This window comes from Acanthopagrus latus, chromosome 11 (assembly GCF_904848185.1).
Source record: "Acanthopagrus latus isolate v.2019 chromosome 11, fAcaLat1.1, whole genome shotgun sequence".
NCBI lineage: Eukaryota > Metazoa > Chordata > Actinopteri > Spariformes > Sparidae > Acanthopagrus > Acanthopagrus latus.
In genome coordinates, this window is record NC_051049.1 from 12042887 (window position 1) to 12054277 (window position 11391).

Below are 11391 nucleotides of genomic sequence, written 5' to 3' on the forward strand. Positions count from 1 at the left end.
ATTAATGAAATGATCTTAAAATTGAGTGATGCTGAAACCCCAGATATGACAGTGTGTGGATAAGTGTATGCATGCACGCAGGGTTTTTTTTTTTTCATATCTGGCATCATAGCTGTGTTGTGTTGGCCTGTGCGCTGTCCTGCGGGCTGTGTAGACAGCAAACTGGGGAGGGACGTTTCTGCACACCTCTTGAGTTTCTTCAAAGAGCTGCAGAGAGACACAGGGGAGGAGGGAGATCACAGAGAGGGGGGAAGAGAGGCGAAAAAAAAAAAGAAAAAAAAAGCCAATCCCATCCTCCAGCTGGTGAGCAAGGCACTGCTGCTTGAACCCGTTTCGCTCCGCACTCAGATGTAACCGGATAAAATGCTGAAGTTCTTCTCTGCGCGGGATGACGAGAATGAAAGCCTTCTGGGAGCGATAACTGAGGGTAAGAGCGGCGTTCACGGCAGCGGGGTGGGGATGCTTCCTCGCTCGCTTTTCTTGCTTGCTTGCTTGCTTTACTCTCCATTCATTGCCTGCCTGCACGTTACGAGGGGATGATGATACTGCGCGTCTGTGTTTGTCACAGTAAACTGCTGATCCGGCATTTTCGGCCGCCGCGCATAGTCCGCATCATCATGTATGTGTGTTGCGCACATGCCCCGTGTGCGGACCGCTGCGCACATACGCGCACCAGGCTGCCCGGTAAACACCGCCTCGGTGCGAGTGTCCTGCTGGACCTGATGTAACGGGATGCGGGGTGAGTGTCGCATTGCCGCCGGTGGTCTCGGTGCCTGCGAGCGGATTAAACATTTGCACGTGTGTTGAATGCGTCACCGTCCCGGGGAAGCGGTCGCTCCAGTCAGCCGGAGCTCCGCCGCCGTGTCGCGGGGTGATGTTCACTCTGTAGCCCCGCAGCAGGAGCCGCACGGCCCGCCTTTCCTTTCCTTTCCTTTTTTTTTTTTTTTTAATGGTTTCTGTGAAGCAGCTGCAATGCAGTTTAACCCCGAGAAATCAGTCTATCAAATATTCCTAAGTGTTTTGACGCCAGAGCGCATCCAGACCGTGCAGGAGCGTCAGCCGAGCAGCTGTTTTGGTTTCCTGGGATTTCTACTGCTTCTGGACCTCCTGAGTCATAACTACTCACCAACCGGCTCAGTGCAAACAGCAGCTGTGGACACGTTAACTGTCGTTGCATTACAGTGATGGTTATGACGTGACTCACATGTGAGGGGAGGATGCTCATTGGCTGTAATCACAGCCTCCGTGTTGGATCTCATTGTCGAGATTATGAATGGAGTCATTTATTGCATTTGGTGCTGGTGTGCTGTTATTACCACACACAATGAGCCGATACACGGGGTTCAGAAAAACAAAAAAAAAAACAAAACAAGCTTTAGTGTGAACAAAACACCTGTAAAGAAAAAAAAAGTATCCTCATCCTGCAGAGCCAATTAAAACCAGATTGAACTCTTTCTCCTCTGGGGAGCCAGCAGCTATTTGCGACCACCAATTGCTTATTGGTTTCATGTCAACACTTAGTCCTCTCCATGTAGTCTGCTCTGTGAAACACCTCTCAAGGGCACCTGGGTGTCAGCGCTGCCTTTAGTGATGATTGAGAGCTGTGAGGCATGCACAGGGTCATGAAATAAATGACCACATGCCGCTAAATGGCCACTTAGCACATGTGAACACGGCTTCACGCCAAACGGTTCATTATTCATGAGCATGGTGTGTTTAAGTGGGTGTGTGTCTTGCAGAAGGAAAGAGAGAGACCATAATTTTTTTTATCATGCCCTCATCACAGATGAGGGAGACAACCCGTCTCTCCAGGACACCAAGCACCACTGGCTGAACAGACCCTGCCTGCTGGTGCTCAAAGATGGAGACGTGTCCAAACCGGGACTGGGCTGCGGCCAAATACGCCCGGAGTCTCCCTCCAAGACGACTTCAGACGTGTCCGTCAGAGGCAGCTTTGAGCCGTGCGAGCAGAAACCATCCGAGCATCCTGCCAAAAGCGACTCACCCTCCCAGCTGGAGGAGGGCAGCTGCACTGTGACCACCATCTCCACATGGGGAGAGTCCTCCAGCCCCCTGGTGCTGAGCCCCGCCGAGGCTGCGTGGCCGGAGGATGAGGACGGATCGGCAGGGGAGAAGAAGAAGCAGAAGAAGAAGAAGGAGGAGCCCCAGGTTCTCCCATCAAAGGAGGACTCTGTGGTCGAGGAGAAGGAGCTGGAGGAGAGCAGGCTGGAGCAGCAGGAGCAGTCCTGCAGCTCCGAGGCGACAGCAGCACACGACGAGATCCAGAGCCAGTTCAAGATGGGGAGCTCTGATGGAGGAGAGGAGACGGCAGCCGGCGGGGAGGGAGCGACGGGAGACTGCGCAGCTTCCCCCGTGGATCCCGACAACGAGTCGAGCCCCGTCGGGATCCTGTCCAAGGATCGAGGCACCGTCCTCGGCGAGGTGGCTCCGGTGTGGGTCCCTGACGCTCAGGCGCTGGTGTGCATGAAGTGCGGGGTCAAGTTTACGTTCACCAAGAGGAGGCACCACTGCCGCGCCTGTGGGAAGGTGAGCAAAAAAAAATATATGTCAAGTTTTAAATGTCGAGCATGAACACGTGTGTCCTTATGCGATGTGTGTGTGCCGCCAGGTCTTTTGTGCACTTTGCTCCAGTCTGAAATTCAGACTCACACATCTGGATGGCAAAGAGGGAAGAGTTTGCATCTCCTGCCATTCAACCCTCATCAAAAGTGAGCGATGTTTCTTTTCTTTCTTTCTTTCTTTCTTTTTTTTTTTTTTTGCAGATAGTTTTTAAAATGCAAATTCGCATGTAAGTAATTCTTACATCTTCTCCTCAGGGACACCTCCCAGGGGGAAAAGGAGGGTGTGGTTTGCAGATGAGATCCTCAGTAAGCAGTCCGAGTCCGCTCCGACCACACCGGTCAGAGCGCCCAGCTTCTCACCGCTGATGAGACGAGCGCTGGGCGGGCCGGTTAAAAGTCCTGTGGGTTCGCCGCAGATCAGGAGAGCCTCGCGTCCACACGGGACCAATATCAACGTAGGGTCACCCAAAAACACGACACGGGCCGTATTTGTCAGGTAGCTCGTCCGACAAAAAGTTGGACTCACTCCTCTGCCGTCCTCTTCTTCCTCCCTCCAGGAGGCCTGCGGTCCTTACGGGTGGGGCACCACAGCTTTGGTGAGCAGCTCCGCAAACCTCATCCCTCTGGACGGCCTGCCACCCATCCTCACCTCCACCGGAGTCAAAGGAGGTAAGACAGCTCCCACCCTATCTGAGGCCGAGATTTAGCCACGCACCTTGAATTTCCTGACCTTCAAAAGTTTTGCACGGTGTGCCCGGTGCAAAGATGGGAGACACGAGGCACGAAAAGAAGGGAGCTTCCTGCGAATCAGCCAGGCGGAGTTTTGGACTCTGATGTTGTGAGGAGTTTACAATTTAGTGATGACAAAAGGAAGAACCAACTGAAGTGACATGAGTCAAGGGTTATACTGAATCAACTAATTGAACACTTAAATCTTAAGTACATTCAATTAAAGATTATCAAGTGATTCCTGCCAGGCAGTGCTGTAAAAAGTACCCAAAAGTCCTATTTGTACATTTATGTAGATACTCTATACTGCTGGTTGATCACTTACCCTGACAAATTAAAGCCTGTGATGGGAAGAAAACCCCCCGCCATCAGAGTGCCACTGAGCAAGGCACCTAACATGAACATGTGCATGTGCTGTATTAATGTTTTCATTTTCCACCCTCTTAAAAGTCATGATTACTTCCCGTTAGCACTGTTACTGTACATGATAATGTGAACCCGCCTTGCCTGGTTAAACAGAGGCTTTTCCAAAACAACGGCGTTAATTAAACCTCCCTGATCTTTGCATCTTATTTAGGAGCAGACGCAGACAGTGGTTATTAATCCTCGCACAGCTAGTGGAGTACATTTTCAAACATGAATCTTTCATGAGGTTGGCTCTTTTATTTGGTTACAGCGGACAAACGTACAATGTCATGAAAAATACTCAGCAGCTGTAGAAGATGGCATCTAACAGCAGTGGTTGTTGTGTTTTTCCTTCCTCAGATTACACTGTGGAGGAGCAGCCATCTGAGATGCTGCTCATTCAGGAGTTGGAGAGCGGCAGGCCCAAGCCCCTGGTGTTTGTCCTCAATGCAAACCTACTCGCTATGGTCAAACTGGTCAACTGTACGTTTTTTTTTTTAATGTATTTTCATCATGTGTGATAAAAATGCATAGAAAAAGATGTGCATTGGCAACATATTTTGCACATGAATATAATGTTTATATTTAGTGCATAAAGATCGTTGTGTATTTGTTAGCATAGAATGAGCCCTTTTATAACTACACAGGGAGTGGGTCTTTTCCGGGTAGAGGGTAGTTGGGTTAGAGGGCAGGAGTAGAGGATCAGGTCCACCATGTTCCACTGACATGTTTCTACAGAAGCCCAGAGCGGACAAACCCAAGCCTTTTGCGTTTTTGCAGCCACAGTCGGGGCGGGTTAGACGATGAGAATTCAGTTAGTTTCAATCCACAGCCACTTTGCTATATGCCACTAAATCCTTCACAGTGGATACAATTAGCTCACAAAATCTTTATTTTTTAAATACTCTTATTAGTTGTATATATTTTTAAGGTTGTGCATCCACATCCCTACACTTCCTACCTTATTTAATAATTCATATTCTCTTTAAAGGTCAGGTGAGTTATACTTTTCCACGTCATTTTACCTGCTCTGTTAGTCACTTTCCCCACAAAGGGAGACATTTATATTTGAGATTTTCTATTTTGTTTGGCTACAGCACAAGTTTGTTTACTTTATCTCCTATTCCCAACGGTCTCCTACTTTCACTCTGGCAACCTGCCAGCTGCTGTCAGTCAAACGAGACACCAACGCATCCCTTTAGCTGGCGGAGACGAAAAGGAGGATTTCTGGCATTTCCCTAAAGACCCCTTTTCTTCCTTTTTAACTTGACGTCATTTTTGAGTGGGATCACTAAATGTAAATTTCAGTCGAACTATCCCTGTAGACCCCTGAGGTTGTGCCTCGATTGTGTGACAGATGTTAACAGGAAGTGTTGGTGCGTGACGACGAAGGGGATGCACGCCGTGGGCCAGGTGGAGGTGGTGGTGCTGCTGCAGTGCCTGCCCGAGGAGAAGAGCTTCCCCAAAGACATTTTCAGCCACTTCATCCAGCTGTACAGGGACAGCCTCACAGGTCAGAGCTGCACACACAGTAAGATGCAGTCATTTATCGAGTCACCATGTAGAAGTAATGATGTGTTCGAGTGAGTTCTGCCCACTTTTGAGTCCCTCAGTGTGTTTTTGTCTTCTTTAGTAACACTAACACGCGTCCTTCCTCTGTATCCCTGTAGGAAAGGTTGTGAAACATCTCTCGCTGTCCTTGTTCGGCAGCCGCTTCCTGGGCACTGAGGAGCACGCAGGCTTCCTGTACATCCGCTCCACTCTCCAGTCCCTTCAAGGTCTACCTCTGCCCAACCAGCCCTACCTCTTTGGCCTGCTGGTCCACAGAGCAGAGGTGGCCTGGGCCAAAGCCTTTCCTCTGCGTCTCATGCTGCGACTGGGGGCCGAATACAGATGTAAGCGAGGCCCTAACGCTGAACGCTGCCTCTGTTCTTCTACAGGTTTCCTCTTCAGTCACACTCTTTGTTTCTTGTTCCCAGTTTACCCGTGTCCTCTGTACAGCGTGCGTCTTAGGAAGCCCTTGTTCGGAGAAATTGGTCACACCATCATGAGACTGTTAGTGGTGAGTATGTTGGATACCGTCATTAAAAGACGTCCTAATTCCCGTAATTGATGTTGACAGGCTCCTTCCATGCTGTTCCAGGATTTTAGGAATTACCGGTACAGCCTACCAATGGTGCCAGGGCTCACTGTGGATCTAGAGGCGCAGAGGACCTGCATAAAGATACCAACCACCGGGTACAACGAAGTAAGACGCAGCCATTATTTTCCTCGCAGAGTTGATGTGTATGTGTTTTTCATCAGTCATCACCCTTTCTTCTCTGACCACTTGTCTCATCTTAGCTGATGAAGGCTTTGAATAAGTCCAATGAGCATGTGCTGGCCATCGGGGCGTGCTTCAATGAGACGGCAGACTCTCACCTCATCTGTGTGCAAGGAGAAGACGGCCAGTACCAGACCCAGGCCATCAGCATCCACAGTCAGCCACGCAAAGGTGGGACATCAGCATTATAATTGCAATTGGAGGGGGGGCACTGATTGACTGATACGATCAATTATAAACTAAATAAAAACACTTTTAAAGGTCCAGTGTGAAGGATTTACCGACATGCATATTTGTGAAATTAATTCAATTTAATTTCTTACCTAGTCCTTCTCCAATATGCTCTTCCTTGCCACTCAAATACTGGAAACAGCAGTCAACGGGATGTTTAAATGCTCTAAAAGCGCTAAAATGCAAAATAATTTTGTTTTGGAGTCCATGTTGCTCCAAATTGCAACTTCATGAACACCCCAAAGTTGGAAGACCGACTTCCCACACTTGGGAAGTGGGCCATCCGGTGAATTTAAAGTTATCGAAAAACACAAGAATTCTTAGATGAAGGTGATTTTACAGTATTGAACTTCTAATTATGAATACTATATTCTGTTTCTGCCCCTAAATCCTACACACTGGGCCTTAAAACTCTACAGACCATTTAGTGCAAATCATCGAATGCTCATTTTAAGCCTTTCAAATGACATTACAAGGAAATATCTATAAATGTTGGCAAGAAGTTTGCATTTGATGTAATCGTGACTTTAAACATTGTGCTTGATTCAAATTTCAACACTATTAAACTGCCTAAAGGGAAATAATGGGAGGGTTCACTTACCTTTATTGAACACTAGATGGCACTACATGTTTTTCCTAGTGATTTAAAAGCCTGATTATTACAGGAATGGAGCCACAGAGTTTGTCTTGAAGGATGTTTTTTTTTCTCTTTTTTTTTTCATTTCAGTGACTGGATCCTGCTTTTTTATATTCAGCAGTGCACTGAAAGCGTCTGCGGGGTACCTTGCCAAGTCCAGTATCGTAGAAGGTAGGATGTGCACTCAGGGGAGTGAGTCAGGGTCACCTTGACTTTTTCCTTGTAACTCGCAGGAAATGTACAACTTGACATCTCTTTTAAAGCAGTGCATGTGAACATCCCTTCTTCAGAACTGCCTGATTCAGAGTGTCTTGATCTTTGTATGTGTGTGTCTGTGTATATTTTAACAGACTGTTTGTCAAGGCGTGTGTACATGTTGATGTATGTGTGTGTGTGTGTGTGTGTGTGTGGCCGTTGGTGTCTGTTTGTGTGTTTCTCCTGTCCCCTCTCCCCAGATGGGCTTATGGTGCAGATCACTGTGGAAACCATGGCCGAGCTCCGCCGGTCACTACGGGAGATGAAAGACTACACCGTCACCTGTGGACGGCTAGACCAGTCAGACAGCCAGGAGCTTGTCTGTGTACAGTGGGTGGAGGAGAAATGCACTGTGAATAAGGGGTGAGGGTTTCCACATGTTTGAAGTTCAGCCTCTGAGTGAAGCTTTTGTGCTCAAAGAGATCAACGAAACAATCCAGTCTGGTCTACATTGTAAATTATCTGTATGTGTTTGTGCGTATGTGTCCCCCAGAGTCATAAGTCCCATCGATGGTAAATCCATGGAGTCCATCAGCAGTACGAAGATGTTCCAGAAGTCAGAATACAAAGAGAACGGGAAGATCATCCGCTGGACAGAAGTACATGATCTGCTCATAAAAATGTCAACATCAGTCCAGCTGGAACTTTCCCCTCTCTTTACATGCATGTGTGTGTTTTGTCCAGGTATTCTTTCTGCAGAGGGGGGATCATCCCAAAGGAGGACCAAGTGACTCCGCTGAACACAACCGGCTGACGGAGCGCATCGCCCGGGCCTTCTGCCTGGCGCTGTGTCCACACCTCAAGCTGCTGAAAGAGGACGGGATGGCTAAACTGGGGCTGCGTGTCGCTTTTGAATCTCAAGAGGTCAGAAACAGTTACAACAACATATTGTTACAAACACTGTTTATCAGGCCCTCGAATCGTAACTCCACTAATTTAAAACATTAAAGAGGTAAAGAGACAGGATGTAGCCAATCAGGGGCAGAGTGTGGCAAGCAAGGTAGCGTGATCAAAAATAACGCCACTGCAACTGTATGTCTGCTGACTGACTAGAATGTATATGTTTTATTATAAATATATATATTCATATAACACCTGTTACATAGTGATGCACCTAAGTGACGAAAAGTAAAGGCACAACTCCCAACCAGGTGTTTATGGCAGTGTTTTCTATGGGGGAGAGTAACTCCCTTTGGTGTAGATTTTGGGCTTTTTCACTTTGCAGACCTGTTACATGCACAAAAATGCTTCTTAACACAATAAGGCAAAAAAAACCCAGAAAGCATAATATGACCTCTTTAACATGTTTACAGGCCTTGGGGAGTACTACTGCATCTGCGAAAAAAAAGTAGTATTTTGTGGCTCCAGAGAAAGCTTTGGTTCCACTTAACCAAATATGTCTGAAAAATTGTCCAGAAGATGTATTAACACATTGTGACATAGAAATATAAAGTAGCTTTAGAATACAAATACCGACAAACTGTTCTTAAGTGCAGTACTCGAGTAAATGCACTTCGCTGGACTCTCATAAAGCAGAGTTGTAAAGTTTATACCACAGCCGCTTGGTGTGAGTCTATTAAAACTAATTAGTGGTTTGTTCTGTAATTTCAGGTGGGATTTGTGGCCGGGAGCAATGGGCAGCCCCTCCCAGCTCAGTACCTCAACGCCCTGGATAGTGTGCTGATCCCCGTCATACACAGCAGAGGGCGCAAGAGGGGTGACGAGCCCATCGTGATGGAGCTTATCTTTTACATCCTGGAGAACATCACTTAGAGCTCACACCCACGTCCCACCATCTCATCGTTTTAACCCTGACCACAACTCTGTCTCCAGCACTTCTCATAAAGTGTTGCCATCAGTTTCAGGGCAATAAAAGCATTCAAAGGGCAAACCAGACCACATCCAAGGTCTGCATCCATCTCATCCACTCACGAGTAGAGCGACGTGGTCTGACTCTTAGCGGTTTTCTGATCTCACCCTGCCCGGCCTGCAGCAGACAATCTGGGTACGCATGAAACCTGGGATGGACCATCAGATCAGGGTACTGACACTGTACAGTATAGTAGCAACCCCATAGCTTGATATCATTCATGTCACAATGTTCATTGAATTCCCATATGGAGAATACCTTTAAAGTGGAAGCTGGATTCAGCCCCACGACCTTAAAGCAAAGAGAAAAAGAAAATGACTTGAAGTACTGTACGTAGTAGATCTGTAGCTATTTGATGCACTCGGAACGAATGAATGCCAAAAGAATGTTTTCATACTTGGATGTATTTTAACTGATTGCTCATGAAATGTAATGTCAGCCTGGAATTAAACTTGCAACGACGACTGAGTTACTGACTCCTGCCGCGACCCTCTGCTCAACACTCCGGGGATTTACTTGGGTAGAATTTCAAGTTCTTGTACTTTACTTGAGCGCCTTCATCTTATGCTGCTTCATATTGGTATCTTTTCCTCCACTCCCAAGGTGATTATTAGGTAAAACTAAACTAAAAACAAAAACTTTTTTAAACAATAAAACTCAAACCCACAAAAACTAACTAAACAACGAAATTAAACGGAACCCAAAACACACAAAAAAGTAGATATGAAAAGGGGGAAAAAAAGACTTTGTTTATAAAATCTTTACTGCGCTTAGTCGTGACTTAATTTAATAACTCGTGTAAAATCTAATACAGTCCAGTACAGCTGGTCACGGACAAGTTGATCTGGACTGCATTACATTAGGAGGCATTTCTGCAGTTTCTCCCACTCGATTTACAAACACAACAGGAGAAAGAATATTAGAATTGCCTTTCTATATATAACAGTCAAATTCATGATAGTTCTGTAGGGTTTTTTTTAAAGTATCATTGTGTAAAACCTGTTTAATTATTATTTTTCCCACATTCAAGTGTATTAAAAATGTGTTCTATAAATAGTTCTTATACTCTTGTGATGAAAAGTATTGATCTGAGGCTTGGCTTCAAGGCTGATGTGTAGATAGATTTCCCATAAATTATTAACTAGAATGGCACTGAGTAGAGAATCCTACCTCTGCCAAGGCCTAACAGCCCCCCTTCAATTTAATCAAGCCTAATCGAATATTAAACTTTATAGCACTGTGTCACTCAAAATTACTGCACCCATGATTGCTTATCTGTAATCAAAACTCACCAGATCGAGGATCTGTATCAAATACAAGCTACTTGTTAATTAAGAGCCATGTATTTTTAACGGATGAATTAACACAAATGAAAAAAACAAAACAAAACAAACAAAAAAACCCTATCTTGCAATCATAAAGAAAGCAAGAAATAAAAACCCCTGGATTCATCCCTCTATCCAGATTTGCATAGAAGGTTAATGTGGTCTATTCTGGGACGAGACCCATCCTACATCCAAGTTTTGTGGAAATAGGTTGTGTAGATTTTGTGTAATCCTGCTGACAAACCAACCAACCAACCAACCAACAAACAAATGGACACAAGTAAAAACATGGCCTCCATGGCTGAGGTAATAAAATAAACCTCTGACCAGCCCTCATCAACTTCAGGCTGAAATAAAAGACTTACTTCCTGTTACAGACACTGATACTTCAATTGACTGAACTGATAATGAGTCACTAGTGTGTTGCGATAAACGATGTCTGTTAATGTCCATATTCAAGTTAAGGAAATACTGATAATTGTTCTCTAAATAGTTTCTATACTCTTGTGATCAAACATATTGATCTGAAGTTCAGCTCTGATGCTTTTGTTAATAGTTTTCCAATAAATGATGTAGTGCCATCTGATCGGGCCATATCAATTTCGCGCTCAAATTAACAACTTCCGGTGACAGACAGATAATCGCGTCGACTGAGCGGACACTGATGATGATGAACTCATCATGCCGTGTTTTACAACTCTAACGTACTTTGAGATAAGGGAGAAGCTGCCTGTTCTGACCCTGGTGAACCAGCTGCAGGCTTGTGGGTGTAGATCCGGTCGGCAGGATGCTTTCTCTCCGCCACAATCTTTTTAAACAAAGCAGAATGGGGCTCTTGTTCACCTCCTACTTGCTCCACATGCTTGGGATGGCCGAGACAAGAGGCACAAGCAAGCAATGCAAATACTTTCCCTTTTTGTTGCGCCGCAGCACAATGTCAGCGTCTCAACCAAAAGAATCTGACGGCCATGACTGAGAAGCTTTCAGCGCGTCACGCGTTCGGCGGGTGAAAACAAAGAAACACAAAATGTATG

The 11391-nt window shown here is 45.9% G+C and overlaps 1 protein-coding gene across 3 annotated transcripts; it reads left to right on the top strand.

The window, feature by feature from the left end:
• The first annotated feature begins 84 nt into the window (after positions 1–84).
• On the top strand, positions 85–9501 carry zfyve9b (zinc finger, FYVE domain containing 9b). 3 transcript variants are annotated; one of them, XM_037115644.1, is made up of 16 exons: positions 85–427; positions 1787–2547; positions 2630–2729; positions 2838–3037; positions 3140–3251; positions 4077–4199; positions 5074–5229; positions 5387–5611; positions 5696–5778; positions 5860–5964; positions 6060–6210; positions 6998–7078; positions 7258–7525; positions 7656–7761; positions 7847–8026; positions 8774–9501. In XM_037115644.1, the coding sequence occupies exons 1-16, from the start codon at positions 364–366 to the stop codon at positions 8933–8935; spliced, it is 2877 nt and encodes a 958-aa protein (XP_036971539.1). In that variant the 5' UTR covers positions 85–363; the 3' UTR covers positions 8936–9501. The 3 variants fall into 3 exon arrangements, with proteins under 3 accessions (XP_036971539.1, XP_036971541.1, XP_036971540.1); XM_037115646.1 differs by having other exon boundaries at positions 7363–7525; XM_037115645.1 differs by lacking the exon at positions 85–427 and adding an exon at positions 534–739.
• Positions 9502–11391: the final 1890 nt, after the last annotated feature.